The sequence below is a fragment of the Salvelinus namaycush genome, chromosome 1 (assembly GCF_016432855.1).
Source record: "Salvelinus namaycush isolate Seneca chromosome 1, SaNama_1.0, whole genome shotgun sequence".
NCBI classification, from domain to species: Eukaryota; Metazoa; Chordata; class Actinopteri; order Salmoniformes; family Salmonidae; genus Salvelinus; species Salvelinus namaycush.
In genome coordinates this window covers 15,127,274-15,146,826 of record NC_052307.1, presented here as the reverse complement: position 1 = coordinate 15,146,826, position 19,553 = coordinate 15,127,274, and the positions used below count along the sequence as shown (strand labels likewise).

Here is a 19,553-nt window from a genome sequence, read left to right as displayed (position 1 = left end):
GTTATTTATCTTATAACTTGTCCTTGTGGTAAAAATGATGTGGGTAAAACAAAGCGCGAATTAAAAGTACGTATCTCAGAGCATCGTAGCACCATAAGGTGCAAAATCTTGACTTACCCAGTTGCGGCCCACTTTTTGGAAGCAAACCAATCGATTTCGTCTCCGCGTTATATTGGCATCGAACATGTCACCCTCCTTAGGAGAGGGGGTGACCTTGATAATTTGTTAAAACGAGAGGCTGCCTGGATCTTTAATTTAAAGACCCTTGCTCCCTTCGGTCTCAAAGTAGACTTTGATCTGAAGCCATTCTTGTGATTATTGTGACTTTGCCATTGTAATTGTTTGTCTGCTTGTGCAGTCTAAAATGAATCTATGATCGTATGCTATCCATTTGTTTTTTTGTATGCTGTTCTTTGTATGACATTTTAATATTTGATAATTAACCAATGATATTAGGCCACACTTGGCCATGATTACAGACACCTGTGTCTTTTGACACTATATAAACGAGTCATACCGCAGTGTTTGATCATACCCTGATGAAGACAGCTTGGCTGTCGAAACGTTGGACATTACATTTTTGCATCTGAGCTAGAGTGTGCGGCTCTCCTTTATTTTCAAGTTTTCAACTCCGCTAGCCAGCACCTCGCCTAATAGGTGTGCGTTTATTTTTCTTCTAGAATGTCTCGTTGAACAACAAAAGAGCTGATTGGCTGAAACTGCCTTTCCAAAATGGATGCTGTGGCTTCTACCTACCCTAGTGCAGCTGTAAGCAGTTGTAAACAAGCAGGTCGGATCTGCTGGCTAGTATGACTGAGTCATGACTGTTAGTAGCCCCCCAAAAGAACCACAAATGTAGGTCACGCATAATGATGCATCAGAACTTATCAGGGCCCGTTTCCACAAAGCGTCTCTGAGTAGGAGTTCTGATCTAGGATCAGTTTTGGGGGTTTTATTCATAATTAATATGATTGTATGGACAGATCCTAGATCAGCACTCCTACTCTGAGACGCTTTGTGGATACGGCCCTAGACCAAGAGGAACTGCAGAGAACCAGTGGGAGGATTACTGAAGATTAAGGTAAATTGTTTAAAAAATTGCCACAATAAAGACATAGCCTCTATAGTTATCTCTCAGTGGGAAAGTATCAAGAATCATAGCTACAAGAGAGAACACATATACAATAGGGCCTCAGACTGTTCCAAACTGATCTGCCGGCTCTGGTAACATTTAGCCTGCAAAACATAAAAATGACATAATTTAAAATAAAACACAGTACCGCAATTCCCCCCACCCATCTGTGTTGCCTAGCCCATTTGGAATCGCTAGCTTGTTGGGCGGTATGCTAGTAGCATCCCTTGTGCAAGTGATGAAACTCCCCCTGAGACTTGAAGTAAGCTAGTTGTTTCCCTTGCGCCGCAAAGACCAAGGCTTTTTTGGAGTGATAGGTAACGCTGCTTTGTGAGTGCATATTGTTGATGTGCAGAAGGTACCTGGTTCGAGCCCAAAGGGACAGGATCTACTTTGTATGGCAGCAAGAAGGCCTTCCTCTGACAACCACTGCTGGGAAGCTCTTAATGTGCACTCCTAGATAGCCAACACAATTTTTTTCAGCAATCTAAAAGGAATGTGTTGCCAATGGCCGCTTAAGACTAGAGTTGATTATATCTAATCAGCTCATTTGAACACCACTGCAATTACACATCCGATGAGTCAACACTGTTATTAAAGCGTTAGCTTGTCCACAGTCATTCAACCAACACCAACCAGCTGCCACTGATCAGAATCACAGCACACACTCAACAAGGACATCCTGATCCTACCACTTCTAGTTCACCATGAACCAGTAGTGAACAACACCTCCTGAGATTAGTGCTGGCCCTGCCATTTAGAATTCCAGATGTATGTACATTTCTAAACACGCAACAACCCAACAGAGAGCAAATCAATAGGCCTGAAGTCTTCTCTGAAACAGTATAAACTTTAATCTGATCATTCCTGAATTGTATGGCAGGTATGAGTAACACATTTCATCATAAACACACCCAATTCATTTTAAGGTGTCAAAAAAGATGGGTTGACTGACTCCTTAGCAGACTCAACTAGCTCTCTAGTGTCAACTCACTAAATACATAGAACACATACATACTGGCTACAGATGGGGACACTTGACTGAAGTAGCTAGAAGTGACTCTCCAGCCAAAGAGGATGTAGGAAGGTTTTCAGTGAACTATGACTCACACTAGTTCTCAATAACCCATGAGAAGGGCAAGACTCTCACACTGTGAATGAGACAAAGTACTTGTTATTCTCCTCGAATAGCTAGTCCCTGATCAGGAAGGTCAGAGCAGGTGGTGGAGGGTAATAAACAACCCTGACAGCTACTGGCTGTAAATCATAGGGATAAAGGAGAAAACACTACTACTACATTGCTAGCTAGACCATATTTATCAGGTAACCTAGAATGAATGACGGCTACTGTCACTGTGTATTTTAAAAGTTACAGTGACAAGCAAACTAGATTATGATGTAGCTATAATTAACTAGCTACCTTGTTAACGTTACTATCAATACTGTCAAAACAAGTTGCTATTCGGGCTATTCAGACTGTAGCTCGACAGCTGACGTTAACTAGCTCGAAAGCTAGCTATCTTAGCTAGCTAGTTTGCTAGACATTCTATAAATTCGCCACCAGCTTTTCAGAATAAAAAAAAACTAGCTAGCTAGATAACTAATTAAATGCGAATATATTTATAGCAACATTGTAATAAAATATGAAAGTTGTGTTTTCCCATTTCAATCACGTTAACTCAGTTAGCTAGGCTACCATGTAGGTAGCCTAGCCAATGCTAGCAATCTAACTTTGCCTGGTTAGTTAGCTAATGTTAGCAAGTTAAACACTGATTGAATGTTTGACCAATATTGACTAGGTAGTAGCTACCTAGCTAACGCTGCGACAGAATGTGAACGTTTGGTGGGTGATGCGGCCGTATTTCTAGCTAGAAGAAAAAAGACAGACAAATCAGACTGACTAGCATCTAGCGAGAGGTCGTCACTAGTTAACATAGCCACAAAATCATAATTATGGCTAAACCCCGCCCATTTATACAATTTATCTTCTTCAACTCATATTTCCAAACTAACCGTAATAACCCTAACCTTAAATTAAGACCAAAATGCTATATTTTGACTTTGTGGCTGTGGAATCTGAATTTGTAGCTGTGTTATTTAGTGGAAACCCTAGCTAGCTGCCGTTAGCTATTTAGTCCAGTCTAGCCGTGCTTACCTGGTTTACTCTCTATTTTCCCCGACATTTCGAAGCAGAGACAGTATCGTGGAACAAATTAAATCCAGGGAGGTATTTTGACCTTTTATTCTCTTTTAATCCCACATCCTTCAGCCAAAGCGATTGAGCTTTGATAGTTCCGACGCAAATACAACAACCAGCAATTTCTACTATCCCAGCCAGACCCCGACGATGAGAGAATGATGATGATGGGCAGACTAGCAGCCAGAAACAGACAACTCGGTTCAGTATCATAATCAATACCTCCCCCTTGTGGCTGGAATGAAGAAATGTTAGTGCACGCGACGAAAAGTGTGCCCTCCGGTGATGGATTTAGTAGAATAATCTGATTCATGAGTTTATTTTTATTTTACCTTTATTTAACCAGGTAGGCTAGTTGAGAACAAGTTCTAATTTATAACCGCGACCTGGCCAAGATAAAGCAAAGCAGTGCGACACAAACAACACAGAGTTACACATGGGCTAAACAAACATACAGTCAATAATGCAATAGAAAAATCTATATAGTGTGTGCAAATGTAGTAAGATTAGGGAGGTAAGGCAATAAATAGGCCATAGTGGCGAAATAATAACAATTTAGCAAACAAACACTGGAGTGATAGATGTGCAGAAGATGAATGTGCGAGTAGAGATACTGGGGTGCAAAGGAGCAAACAAATAAAATAACAATATGGGGATGAGGTATTTGGGTGGGCTATTTACAGATGGGCTGTGTACAGGTGCAATGATCGGTAAGCTGCTCTGACAGCTGGTGCTTAAAGTTAGTGAGGGAGATATAAGACTCCAGCTTCAGTGATTTTTGCAATTCGTTCCAGTCATTGGCAGCAGAGAACTGGAAGGAAAGGCGGCCAAAGGAGGAGTTGTCTTTGGGGAAGACCAGTGAAATATACCTGCTGGAGCGCGTGCTACAAGTGGGTGCTGCTATGGTGACCAGTGAGCTGCGATAAAGTGGGGCTTTACCTAGCAAAGACATATAGATGACCTGGAGCCAGTGGGTTTGGCAATGAATATGAAGCGAGGGCCAGCCAACGAGAGCATACAGGTCGCAGTGGTGGGTAGTATATGGGGCTTTGGTGACAAAACAGATGGCACTGTCATAGACTACATCCAATTTCCTGAGTAGTGTTGGAGGCTATTTTGTAAATTACATTGCCGAAGTCAAGGATCGGTAGGATAGTCAGTTTTACGAGGATATGTTTTGCAGCATGAGTGAAGGATGCTTTGTTGCGAAATAGGAAGCTGATTCTAGATTTAATTTTTGATTGGAGATGGTTAATGTGAGTCTGGAAGGAGAGTTTAGTCTAACCAGACACCTAGGTATTTGTAGTTGTCCACATATTCTAAGTCAGAACCGTCCAGAGTAGTGATGCTAGACGGGCGGGTGGGTGCGGGCAGCGATCGGTTGAAGAGCATGCATTTAGTTTTACTAGCATTTAAGAGCAGTTGGAGGCCACAGAAGGAGTGTTGTATGGCGTTGAAGCTCGTCTGGAGGTTTGTTAACACAGTGGCCAGAAGTATACAGAATGGTGTTGTCTGCATAGAGGTGGATCAGAGAATCACCAGCAGCAAGAGCGACATCATTGATGTATACAGAGAAAAAAGTCGGACCAAAAATTGAACCTTGTGGCACCCCCATGGAGACTGCCAGAGGTCCGGACAACAGGCCCTCCAATTTGACACACTGAACTCTATCTGAGAAGTAGTTGGTGAACCAGGCGAGGCAGTCATTTGAGAAACCAAGGCTGTTGAGTCTGCCGATAAGAATGCGGTGATTGATGAAGACGGCTGCACAATATTGTCTTTTATCGATGGCGGTTATGATATCGTTTAGGACCTTGAGCGTGGCTGAGGTGCACCCATGACCCACTCGGAAACCAGATTGCATAGCGGAGAAGGTACGGTGGGAATCGAAATGGTCGGTGATCTGTATGTTAACTTGGCTTTCGAAGACTTTAGAAAGGCAGGGTAGGATAGATAGATGAGAGAGAGAGTGAGAGAATCTTTAAAAATATATAGATTTAGAGTTAGATAAACTTAGATTATTTTGTCAGGAACATATACAGGATGCTACCTTTTACAACATAACCTTCACTCCAAATCAAAACTTACAACCTGATTTTGGACGGAATTACGGAATCACCTGGAAGGCTTACAATTACCAAAGATTATTATTCCAACGCTATACAGCAAATGCTCTGGAAAACAACAGAAACCTGAAAACACCATCCAACCTGGAACTGAGTGAGTAATGTTTAGTCTGAAGCTATATTTTATTTCCAAACGCCAAGAAGAAAAATCATTACATTATAAGGACTGAATGCTAAATTAAGGCTGCCAAGCTTGATACAACTTCAATTAGCACTGACGTGTCAAGTGAGAGGTGTCAAATACCGTTAGCCCAACAATGGCAGGAAAGTCGCAGTCTACTCCAAACAAATGGAGAGGCCTTACAAGCTGCCTCCCGCTGTTCAGAGGTAATTCAAATACAGTACCCTGTGTATGTAAAGAATGATAAGGCAAGAAAATATCACAAAATGAAGCTCCTTATGGAAAATCAAGACACACTTTTTGCTGACTATTATAAAAATGGGAACATCAGCAACCTCATCTTCCACACAAACCATCCCCTGGCATGGCACAGTGCTATATTAGCACACTACCCCTCTGTTAAAAGGGGGGGGGGGGGGTGTTAACGAGGGGTGGAAACTCAGGACACTAGACACCAAGGACTCTGAGTCAGCTAATATAAATCTCTATAAGTCTGGAACAGTATTTGTTCAGAGCAACCCCAGTTTCAGCTGACTTTCACCTAATCAAAGAATTAGCCCAGCAGGAGACGCTCTCCCTTGAGAAAGATACCCCCACCCCAAGCGGGTCAGACCAGACCTCTTCATTATATAACCCCGCAGACGAGCAACCCCAAGCGGAAAGTCAATCTCCCAGCACAGAGTACTACCCCCTCATTGAAATGAAGGATACATTTACCCAGCTGGAGGTAAGTTAGGTGGAGCTGGAACAGCAGGTGATTACACTCCAGTCAGCACAGACCCTGACAACAGTCCAGCACAATAACACCCCCTTAACCAGACCTGGAGAGCTGGAGGTGGAGAGGGACATATCTGCACTCTGGACTGTGGTGAGACAACTTCAACAATATAAAAAGCAAGAGCAGGAGAAGAACCGACCACTAGAGGAGAGAATCAGACTGCTGGAGAAGAGAGTGAGGGAGATGGCGTGTGACAGAGAACAACCCACTAGAGAGGTGGCCACCTCCGCAGAGAAGCTAGCAGAACAGCCCACCTCAGCTCCCGACAAAAGTCTCAACACCACAGCAGAACAGTCCACACCAGACCCTGACCATAGCGTCGACCTCACAGCAGAACAGACAAACGAAGAACCCCAAGCCCAGGGTTGCCCCCCCTGTCAGCCACCCTGATAGCCCTCCTGACAACCCCACACCCACTGAGGACACACACAAGACACAGATTGTACTCCTTATGGACTCAAATGGGAAATATATACAAGAAAAACAACTTTTTGCCAAACGCAGTGTGTCTAAACTCTGATGTCCAAACACCCAGCGCGCCCTAGACCTTCTGTCTGAGGACCAACTAGGTTCACCTAGTCACATAATAATACACACAGGCACAAATTACCTGAGACACAGCAGGAAATGGTGGCCACAGCACTGAAGGGAGTGATTGAAAAAGCTTCTTCTACTTTCCCCAATGCACAGGTGGTTATCTCCACCCTGCTACCACGAAAAGACTTCCACCCTGCTACCATACAGTGGGTATTTCCCATGACTGTGCCTCAAAACCAAATATTTTCCTGGCCCACCACTCCACCCTTGACTTGAACTGCCTCTATGACCAGGTCCACCTATACAAGGCAGCAGTGCCCACCTTCACCCGGACTCTAAAGGACATTGCTCTCAAACGCAGTCCCAACACTTCACACAGGGGCAACAGATCAATAGACACCCCGAACAGACCAGCGAGACACTCTCCCAGACCTGCGGGACCCCTCCCCCTGGACCTACACATAGAGGACCCATGCTGAGAGGACCTACATCCAGACCACAACACCACCAGCCACATACACACCCCCACCCCAGCCAATCAACACCCCCTCAAGTCAACCATGCCCACACCCCATTTAGGCCCCCTCAGATCAGACCTATGCCTCTCCCCCGCAAAGAGGACATCAACATGGAAGTCACACATACAGTTGAAGTCGGAAGTTTACATACACGTTAGCCAAATACATTTAAACTCAGTTTTTCACAATTCCTGACATTTAATCCAAGTAAAATTTCTCTGTTTTAGGTCAGTTAGGATCACCACTTATTTTAAGAATGTGAAATGTCAGAATAATAGTAGAGAGAATTATTTCTTTCAGCTTTTATTTCTTTCATCACTTTCCCAGTGGGTCAGAAGTTTACATACACTCAATTAGTATTTGGTAGCATTGCCTTTAAATTGTTTAACTTGGGTCAAACGTTTCAGGTGGCCTTCCACAAGCTTCCCACAATAAGCTTGGCCCTCCTGACAGAGCTGGTGTAACTGAGTCAGGTTTGTAGGCCTCCTTGGTCGCACACGCATTTTCAGTTCTGCCCACACATTTTCTATAGGATTGAGGTCAGGGCTTTGTGATGGCCACTCCAATACCTTGACTTTGTTATCCTTAAGCCATTGTGCCACAACTTTGGAAGTATGCTTGGGGTCATTGTCCATTTGGAAGACCCATTAGCGACCAAGCTTTAACTTCTTGACTGATGTCTTGAGATGTTGCTTCAATATAGCCACATAATTTTCCTGCCTCATGATGCCATCTATTTTGTGAAGTGCACCAGTCCCTCCTGCAGCAAAGCACCCCCACAACATGATGCTGCCACCCTCGTGCTTCACGGTTGGGATGGTGTTCTTCGGCTTGCAAGCCTCCCCCTTTTTCCTCCAAACATAACGATGGTCATTATGGCCAAACAGTTCTATTTTTGTTTCATCAGACCAGAGGACATTTCTCCAAATAGTACGATCTTTGTCCCCATGTGCAGTTGCAAATTGTAGTCTGGCTTTTTTATGACGGTTTTGGAGCAGTGGCTTCTTCCTTGCTGAGCGGCCTTACAGGTTATGTCGATATAGGACTCTACCTGTTTCCTCCAGCATCTTCACAAGGTCCTTTGCTGTTGTTCTGGGATTGATTTGCACTTTTCGCACCAAAGTACGTTCATCTCTAGGAGACAGAACGTGTCTCCTTCCTGAGCGGTTTGACGGCTGCGTGGTCCCATGGTGTTAATACTTGCGTACTATTGTTTGTACAGATGAACGTGGTACCTTCAGGTGTTTGGAAATTGCTCCCAAGGATGAACCAGACTTGTGGAGGTCTTGGCTGATTTCTTTTGATTGTCCAATGATGTCAAGCAAAGAGGCACTGAGTTTGAAGGTAGGCCTTGAAATACATCCACAGGTACACCTCCATTTGACTCAAATTATGTCAATTAGCCTATCAGAAGCTTCTAAAGCCATGACATCATTTTCTGGAATTTTCCAAGCTGTTTAAAGGCACAGTCAACTTAGTGTATGTGAACTTCTGACCCACTGGAATTGTGATACAGTGAATTATAAGTGAAATAATCTGTCTGTAAACAATTGTTGGAAAAATTACTTGTGTCATGAACAAAGTAGATGTCCTAACTGACTTGCCAAAACTATAGTTTGTTAACAAGAAATTTGTGGAGTGGCTGAAAAACAAGATTTAAGAAGAGAGGGAGAAGAGTCCCCTAAGCAAGCTGGTCCTGGGGCTCTGTTCACAAACACAAACACACCCCACAGAGCCCCAGGACAGCAACACAATTAGACCCAACCAAGTCATGAGAAAACAAAAGGATATTACTTGACACATTGGAAAGAATTAACAAAAAAACAGAGGAAACTAGAATGCTATTTGGCCCTAAACAGAGAGAACACAGTGGCAGAATACCTGACCACTGTGACTGACCCAAACTTAAGGAAAGCTTTGACTATGTACAGACTCAGTGAGCATAGCCTTGCTATTGAGAAAGGCCGCCGTAGGCAGACCTGGCTCTCAAGAGAAGACAGGCCATGTGCACACTGCCCACAAAATGAGGTGGAAACTGAGCTGCACTTCGTAACCTCCTACCCAATGTATTAGAGACACATATTTCCTTCAGATCCACAAACAATTTGAAAACAAACCCGCTTTTGATAAACTCCCATATCTACTGGGTGAAATACCACAGTGTGCCATCACAGCAGCAAGGTCAACCAGTGAAGAACAAACAGCATTGTAAATACAACCCATATTTATGTTTATTTATTTTCTCTTTTGTACTTTAACCATTTGTACATCGTTACAACACTGTATATATACATAATATGACATTTGTAATGTCTTTATTCTTTTGGAACTTCTGTGAGTGTAATGTTTACTGTTCATTTTTATTGTTTTTTTTTCACTTTTGTATATTATCTATTGCACTTGCTTTGGCAATGTTAATATATGTTTCCCATGCCAATAAAATTCCTTGAATTTAATTGAGAGACGTTATTGACTGTGTTTTTAATCATGATGCATGTTTTAGTATAGGAAATAGGAGAGAAAATATAAATATGACATATTATTATGGGTTTAGTGGAGTATGCAGCTCATGTCATTTCATATTTAAAGTAAAAACAGTCCCCTACATTTTCAAACAGTGCAACTGAATATTAGGAAGGTGTTCTTAATGTTTTATACACTAAGTGTATGTACACATCTACCTCAATTACCTTGTACCCCTGCTCATCAACTCAACTCGGTACTGGTACCCGATGTATATAGCCAAGTTATCGTTACTCATTGTGTATTTGTTATTCATTTTATTATTAGTTGTATATTATTTCTCTAGTTTCTTTCTCTTTACATTGTTGGAAAGGGCCCGTAAGTAAGCATTTCACTGTTAGTCTAAACCTGTTGTTTACGAAGCATGTCACAAATACTATTTGATTTGATTTGAAATCAGCAGGAAATCTGTCAGATCAATCAAGTCCATTCTTGCAGGATAGTTGGGCAGGGATGCACTACCTCTGCTCAGGGAAACTGATATATCCTATAGCCTATTATGTCCATTTGACAAAGGCAACTCTATACCACAAGCTGAGAATATTCCTTTTGTATATATCCATGTTGTTCAGTGGACATTGGTGGCCACTAGATGGCCATCTATCTCTATCATCAACTAGTTGCTCAACAACGTGATCTAATTGATGCACAGGAGCAGGTGAGTTTCCTTCTATAACATATTTTTTTTTATGTATCTTATTGAACCAGGAAAGTTGCATCAAGATTGACATCTCTTTAAGTGAAGACTACCTATCTGATCTTTGAGATTTGAGTTAAGAGAAAAGGATTATTTGATGGTTGAGCTGAAGGTGAGAAAGTTTTCCATTGAGACAGCACACATCTTTGATGTTTATGTTTGTTGGGGTGTGTAAAAAACATTGAGAGCCACACTAACTGCCAGAGCGCCGGCGGGACACACACACACACACACACGCACGCACGCACACACGCACACACACACACACACACACACACACACTTTCCTTTTTCAATGATTAATATTACAATACCTATTCAAACTCTGCTGTTTCTGAGTATTCTTTCCCATGCGTTTTGTTTACCTTATATTTATGCTGTGACGATCACAACTACAATTTGGTATACGGGTTCTGAATAACATTCCTACATACTGTAGAGAAGGCTTATTTAATAAATGTATTGATCTGTTTTAGAGGGAGGTACTGTATCTGCAATGGGGTGTAGTTACTAATTAGGTTCTACCTCTGGCAATGAGTTATTGGACGGGTTGAAACACAAAACCTAAAGACCCAGACATCAATGTGGTTTTACCATGGCTCAAAGCCATCTCATCACTAAAACTACAACAACAGTATCACAATTTGTTTGGGACCCCAGGAGGTTTGCTAAGATATTAGTAATTCATTATTCATTAAAAAAAAAAGGTTTTCAGTTGCAGATCTGTATGCTGTTTTCCTTATTTTTTTATTAAAACCCCCCTGGTTGCCTTAAAGTCTATGGGCATCTAGTTAACAGCAAATAGGACAAAACAAACAATACCCAGCGTTGAGCGAGTGGTCCAATTCATTAACAGCTTCACTAATAGCTCTATGAATAACAAACACACTATCCTCCCCTCTCCAAGGAACCCATACAGACGGCATCAGGAGCTCAGTATGGGCTGCATGTGTTCAGCTGAAATATAAATTATAGTATACTCAGTCTATGCACTTCTCACTGCCTCAGTGTATTTATTATCAAAGACCAAATTTACATTACTGAGAGGGGGGGGGGGGTGAGGGGGTGTAGAAGGTAGATGAAGGCATGCATTTTTGAATTCATGAAAAGTGAGAATCATGCTTTTCCATTTTGTGTGGGGTAAAAATGTGACATGCAGAGCAATCTGTCCAGTAAGACTTCCTAAGTCAACACCTTCTGACAGGCCATGTTTAATGTATACCCAACCCACTACACCACTGGTGCAACAACGGTGTGTTTGCGGCTTTACACAAACATAACTCGAGGATACCACACCCATTTCAATCAAATCAATCAATCACATGTATTTATAAAGCCATTTTTACATCAGCAGATGTCACAAAGTGCTATACAGAAACTTAGCCTAAACCCCCAAACAGCAAGCAATGAAGATGTAGAAGCACGGTGGCAAATTATAAAAGTATATGGCCGGGACAAGGTAGCACGTCAGGTGAACAGGTCAGGGTTCCATTGCAGCAGGCAGAACAGTTGACACGAGCAGCAGCACGACCAGGTGGACTGAGGACAGCCAAGAGTCACCAGGCCAGGTACTCCTGAGGCATGGTCCTAGGGCTAAGGTCCTCCGGGAGGGAGAGAGAGAGAATTAGAGGGAGCATACTTAACATACTTACACCAGATAAGACAGTCTGACCTTAGCCCCCCAATACATAGACTATTGCAGCATAGATACTGGAGGCTGAGAGAGGAGGGGTCGGGTGACACTGTTCAACAATACCCCTGGACAGGGCCAACCATGCAGGATATAACCCCACCCACTTTGCCAACGCATAGCCCCCACACCACTAGAGGGATATCAACAGACCACCAACTTACTACCCTGAGACAAGGCTGAGTATATCCCACGAAGATCTCCTCCTCCGCACGAGGGGGCACAAAACCCAGACAGGAAGATCATGTCAGTGACTCAACCCACTCAAGTGATGCACCTCTCCTGGGGATGGCATGGAAGAGCACTAGTAAGCCAGTGACTCAGCCCCCGTAATAGGGTCAGAGGCAAAGAATCCCAGTGGAGAGAGGGAAGCCAGTCAGGCAGAGATAGCAAGGGTGGTTCGTTGCTCCAGTGCCTTGCCGTTCACCTTCGCACCCTTGGTCCAGACTACACGTAATCATAGGACCTACTGAAGAGATGATCTTCAGTAAAGACTTAAAGGTTGAGACCGAGTCTGAGTCTCTCACATGGATAAGTAGACCATTCTATAAAAATGGAGCTCTATAGGAGCAAGCCCTGCCTCCAGCTGCTCGCTTAGAAATTCTAGGGACAATAATGAGGCCTGCATCTTGTGACCGTAGCGTACGTGTTGGTATGTACAACAGGACCAAATCAGAAAGATAGGTTGGAGCAAGCCCATTTAATACTTTGTAGGTTTGTAGTAAAACCTTGAAATCAGCCCTAGCCTAAACAGGAACAGAGGCTAGCACTGGAGTAATATGATCAAATTTGATTCTAGCAGCCTAACTGAAGTTTATTTAGTGCTTTATCTGGGTAGCCAGAGAGTATAGCATTTCAGCAGTCTAATCTAGAAGTAACAAAAGCATTGATTAGCTTTTCTGCCTAATTTTTTGAAAAAAGTTTAACATTTTTGCAATGTTACGTAGATGGAAAAATGCTGTCCATTAAAAATGCTTGATATGTTCGTCAAAAGAGAGATCAGGGTCCAGAGTAACCCAGAGGTCCTTCACAGTTTTATTTGAGACAACTGTACAACCATCGAGATTAATTGTCAGATCCAACAGCAGATCTCTTTGTTTCTTGGGACCTACAACTTTTGTCAGAGTTTAAAAGTAAAAAATGTGCCGCCATCCACTTCCTTATGTCTGAAACACAGGCTTCCAGGGTAGACAACTTTGGGGCTTCACCATGTTTCATCAAAATGTATAGCTGTGTGTCGTCCCCATAGCAGTGAAAGTTGACATTGTGTTTCCGAATGACATCACCAAGAGGTAGAATATATAGTGAAAACTATAGTGGTCCTAAAATGGAACCTTGAGGAACACCGAAAGTTACAATTGATTTGTCAGAGGACAAACCATTCACCTACTCTGCATCTCACAAAGACACGGCGGTAGGAACCAAAAATCTCAAAAATCTCAGATTTCCACCGGTCTAATGTCCATTGCTCATGTTTCTTGGCCCAAGCAAGTCTCTTCTTCTTATTGGTGTCCTTTAGTAGTGTTTTCTTTGCAGCATTTCGACCATGAAGGCCTGACTCACGCAGTCTCCTCTGAAAAGCTGATGTTGAGATATGTTTGTTACTTGAACTCTGTGAAGCATTTATTTGGGCTGCAATTTCTGAGGCTGGTAACTCTAATGAACCTATCCTCTAACTCTGGGTCTTTCTTTCCTGTGGCGGTCCTCATGAGAGCCAGTTTCATGATAGCACTTGATGGTTTTTGCGAATGCACTTGAAGAAACTTTCAAAGTTCTTGAAATGTTGTCTTGAAGTAATGATGGACTGTCATTTCTCTTTGCTTATTTGAGCTGTTCTTGCCATAATATGGACTTGGTCTTTTACCAAATAGGGCTATCTTCTGTATACCACCCCTACCTTGTCACAATACAACTGATTGGCTCAAACACATTAAGAAGGAAAGAAATTCCACAAATGAACTTTTAACAAGGCACACCTGTTAATTGAAATTCATTCCGGTTGACTACCTCATGAAGCTGGTTGAGAGAATATCAAGAGTGTGCAAAGCTGTCATCAAGGCAAAGGGTGGCTTCTTTGAAGAATCTCAAATATAAAATGTATTTTGATTTCTTTAAAAAAAAATTGTTTACTACATGATTCCATATGTGTTATTTCATAGTTTTGATGTCTTCACTATTATTCTACAATGTAGAAAATAGTAAAAATAAAGAAAAACCCTTGAATGAGTTGGTGTATCCAAACTTTTGACTGGTATTGTACATTGACACATTACCCGCCAATATCCTCTGTCATACCACATGAATGATCTCAGTTGGAACATTTAGGCTGTGGTTACTATATTCAAGTTGTTCTTTGGAAAAGTGACATCAACGACAGTAACTATAGGAACTGTGCTCTAATCTGCATTTTAAATGGAAGAGGTTTGAAAAAGATGCCCACTCTTCCAACCTTGGCAAAGGTCACCTCCAGCACTGAAGTGGGACTATGGCTGTCAAAGTACATAGACAGCTTGGCCAAACCACTCATCCATCACGAGCAACCACGTCTACTTTGCACACCCAGATAACAGGGGAATTAAGAACAAGTCCAGAGATCAATACATTATTTAAGAGGCAGCATGCAGATTGGTGATAAAAATGTATGAGTATCCTCCACCCCTCCCCATCCCCCCACCTCTCTCTCTCATTCTCTATCTCACTCTCTCTTACCCATCTCTCTTTCTGCCCCTCTCCCCCCTCTCTCTTTTCTTCCTCTCTCTTTCTCCCTCTCCCGGTCTCTCGAGTTCTCTCACACACACTTCTGTGTGCACATGGTGATTGCTTACAAAATTCACTAAAATGTAAAATCCCCCCCAGGCCTGAGAGATGCACCGTTCCCATCTATTATTGACACAGACCTTGACAAGTCTTCCATGAAAGAGCAGAGGAAGGAAGAAGATCTCATCTCAGGCACCTGTCAGCAGGGTCACGCTGTTATATTTCAGGTGACAGGCCCTGTGATTCAATAAAAACGTATTGATGGTGAGCTACTATCCCATCCACATCTCTGCTCTGACCCCCAACACGCACGCCGAAACGCACACAGACACGCGCACGCACACCTTTAAAATATAGCAATATTGTATAACAGTGCAGACAATTTTACAAGGTTTTAATTCCTCTGTTTGCTGGTCCATTCCCAATACTATTCTTTGAGTCTCTTACCCTTGCTTGATGCTTCAGTCTGTATGCACTTTGACTGTGTACCCTTGAGGAAATGTAGTCTATCCTGGAACAAGAAGAACACATCCCTCATTACTGTAGTCTGCAGGAAGGACGTGCAGCGATAGTCTCTCTGTGACCTTGGCCAAGCACACAGCAGTGGCCACGGTCCTAAACAGGCTTTTCCCCCGAGGTAAAGGAAAAGACAAAAGACAGTATGCTTAAAGAGTGATTACATGGGATCTGATAGGGGAAGCTGAGCGGGTCTTTTCAGCGATGCAGGAGAAAGACGGAAGCAGTTGGACAGGGCCAGGGGAGTAACACATCTGCAATACATGGCGTTTAGACCAAGCCATGTGGAGCAGGACAGAGGCGTGGTGTTTAAAGCCAGCTCTTTAACTTTCTGGCTCCTGATAAATTGAGGATAATGAAGACCTTGGAGAAGTGGCCCCTCAAAGATCCATTATTTATCCATGTCCATATTACAAGCAGAATGTATCGCTACACTAAGAAAATAAAAACATCTTACATCACACATCCTTAAGATTGGTGCACTGGTAGAGCAGACTTATTTTAAGAGTCAAGTGCTCGATGAGAGGTGAGGGATGTCTCTACAGTAAAGCAGTGGCAGCTGGTGATTTAAAAAGTTGAGGAGGATGATGGAGACACTGATGCAACAAGGAATAAAGGAGCTATTTAGAGTCTGAAAATCCATGGGGTTTCTGTTGCTTGGCCAATTCTCTCAGCAGTAGTTAATAAAACATAATCATTAATATACTACTTGGGACAACATAAGAACAGAGATATTTGAAGTGTATGCTACTTGCAGTAATGCCCAGGCATACATGGCTGACAAAGTGTGCACTCATAGTCATAGAATTCTACGAATTGGACACAATTTACTATTTTGGAAACCTTATTTTGAGTTTAATTATTATTATTATTATTATTATATATTATTTAATTTTTTACTCAAAGGATTATTTCCAGAGAAATGCTTGGGAATATTTCACAATATAATTTCAAATGTCCCAAACTACCTTTGGCGGTTTATGGCAGGAGTACAGTATTTGTATGATGTATCTTTAAAGAAAAACAGCTTGAAAGATATTCAAATAGATTTCCCATCAAAAGGAATTTCTAATATCCCTCCCTCATTGGAATGCATGGTGTAGTGCGCTCTATTTTCTTTCTGCTTACATATTTAGTGGGAATATGACAGCTAGCATATCGCTCCCAAAGTAACGAGGAAAGCCAGGATAAATATTCAAACATTAATAAAAGAATGATGAAGCATTTTCTTCTAAATTCATTTAGATGCAGTATGTTCTAACATAAACTAAAATAAACTGGGTGGTATCTGATTACAGAAATTAGCAGTGTTGACATTTCTTTCATCGCTGTAGTTTAAGTGGTTTCTTACCTCAAGGTATGAATTGGTAATGATTCAAAGTTACATACTTTTTTTTGTAAGATGAAATTATTTTAAAGTAGTGCTTAATGAGGGGCTCCCGAGTGGCTCAACAGTCTAAGGCACTGCATCTCAGTGCTAGAGGCATCACTACTTTTATTTGATTTTATTTATTTCACCTTTATTTAACCAGGTAGGCTAGTTGAGAACAAGTTCTCATTTACAACTGCGACCTGGCCAAGATAAAGCAAAGCAGTGCGACACAAACAACAACTCAGACCCTGGTTTGATTTCAGGCTGTATCACAACCGGACGTGATTGTGAGTCCCATAAGGCGGCGCACAACTGGCCAAGCGTCGTCCGGGTTTGGGTTTGGCCAGGGTAGGTTGTCATTGTAAATAAGAATTTGTTCTTAACTGACTTGCCTAGTTAAATAATGGTTAAATATTATTATTTTTTAAATGACGCTCAAACCTTCAGGACATCAAAACTTCCTTGACAAATAGTATTCCACATTCCATGGTTATCTTGCTCCTCTTTGAATAGAGGTCAATCCACTTCCTTTGTGAACAAGTACATACATTAGGTTAGTATTCTGGTCATGCACTTCCTCCACTCTAAGTAGGGGCCTTCAAACAGCAGAGAAATCTAAAATCAAACGCATTGAAGAATCATTTAAGAATGGCCCCTGGAGTGATCTGCTTATCTCTAATGAAGGTTAGACTTTCATGCAAATTAAAGAAGCTATGCTCCTGTTAGAGAAGCTAGATCAGAAATACATCTACGCGTTTCCAGCTGAGTTCAAATTGTAGAATTCAACAGTGTAAAAGTGCACGTTTGTAATTGGTTGCCCATCTGTTGTATGGTAATTAGCTACCTCTTATTACTGACCCTCTTTGTATAATGACAGTATATAGTAAAATGATAGTAATACAACAATGTTGAATGATAATTAACTGCTACATCCAAACAAGGGTGTGATCATGTGATTGTGCTTTACATTCGATTTGTTTCAGAAACAGAAAGCATTCGTTGATTGAAATTGTGTCTGTATTCCAAATCCAAATCCAATAGCAAATAAAAAATGAATACTGCATATTACATCCCGGTATACAAGGTTTTATGAACAAACTTAATGTAATAATCGGTAGTCACCTCTTACTAGATGATATATTTAATCATTTTGATTTGCTTATAAATTAAACATTGCAATTTCTTGGTGAACATGCTCTCTTAGAAGTTGACACGAATCACAGAGAAATCAAATCTCTGGTCTGTCACTGAGAAAAAAGATAATCCAGCGAAAAAGTTATAGAATTTGATAATGAGCCTCAAATAAACATTAAATGCATTATTAATTTTGAGTGAAGGTCATATGTGATCGTGCTCAACTAATACGATTTCACCAAGTACAATTATTTAATTTCATGAACTCTATCAGACCATTTAGCATCCCATCATATCCTTTCCATTAGGATGAGAGGGGGCAGAGTAGGGTAAAGCAGGGCTACCATGCCCATTGAAACTGTATACATTAGGTGCATGTTATCTTTGGAGTAGGGAGATCAGAAGTGACATGCAGCAATTAAGCAATGGCCAAATCCAATCTTTGAATACAGAGTGCATTCGGAAAGTATTCAGACCCCTTGACTTTTTCCACATTTTGTTACGTTACAGTCTTACTCTAAAATGTATAAAATCATTTTTCTCCATTATCAATCGACACACAACTCAGCACTTTCTTAAAGCTCCTTTGGCAGCGATTACAGCCTTGAGACTTCTTGGGTATGACACTACAAGCTTGGCACACATGTATTTGGGGAGTTTCTCCCATTATTCTCTGCAGATCTTCTCAAGCTCTGTCAGGTTGGATGGGGAGCGTCACTGCACAGCTATTTTCAGGTCTCTCCAGAGATGTTAGATCGAGTTCAAGTCCAGGTTATGACTGGACCACTCAAGGACATTCAGAGACTTGTCCCGAAGCCACTCCAGCGTTGTCTTGGCTGTGTGCTTAGGGTCATTGTCCTGTTGGAAGGTGAACTTACGCCCCAGTCTAAAGTCCTGAGCACTCCGGAGCAGGTTTTCATCAAGGATCTCTCTGTACTTTGCTCCGTTCATCTTTCCCTCGATTCTGACTAGTCTCCCAGTCCCTGTCGCTGAAAAACATCCCCACAGCATGATGCTGCCACCACCATGCTTCACCGTAGGTATGGTGCCGGGTTACCTCCAGATGTGATGCTTGAGCCTTGGTTAAGACTCAAGTTAAGTCTTGGTTTCATCAGACAAGAGAATCTTGTTTCTCATGGTCTGAGAGTCCTTTAGGTGCCTTTTGGCAAACTCCAAGCAGGCTGTCATGTGCTTTTTACTGAGGAGTGGTTTCTGTCTGCCCAGTCTACTATAAAGGTCTGATTGGTGGAGTGCTGCACGATGGTTGTTCTATGGAAGGTTCTTCCATCTCCACAGAGGGACTCTGGAGCTCTGTCAGCGTGACCATCGAGTTCTTGGTCACTTCCCTGACAAAGGCCCTTCTCCCCTGATTGCTCAGTTTGGTCGGGTGGCCAGCTCTAGGAAGAGTTTTGGTGGTTCCAAACTTCTTCCATTTAGGAATGATGGAGGCTACTGT

At 42.0% G+C, this 19,553-nt stretch overlaps 1 protein-coding gene across 2 annotated transcripts in view; it reads right to left on the bottom strand.

The window, feature by feature from the left end:
* Positions 1-3,476, bottom strand: part of rapgef1a (Rap guanine nucleotide exchange factor (GEF) 1a) — a 45,094-nt gene extending 41,618 nt beyond the window's left edge. For both annotated transcript variants that reach the window (XR_005477101.1, XM_038995439.1), the window contains exon 1: positions 3,288-3,476. Coding sequence is in view for 1 of the 2 variants with exons in the window: in XM_038995439.1 (XP_038851367.1) it covers positions 3,288-3,315 (28 nt within the window). In the remaining variant the exon portion in view is untranslated. The remainder of the gene's footprint in view (positions 1-3,287) is intronic.
* Between the last annotated feature and the right edge of the window lie 16,077 nt (positions 3,477-19,553).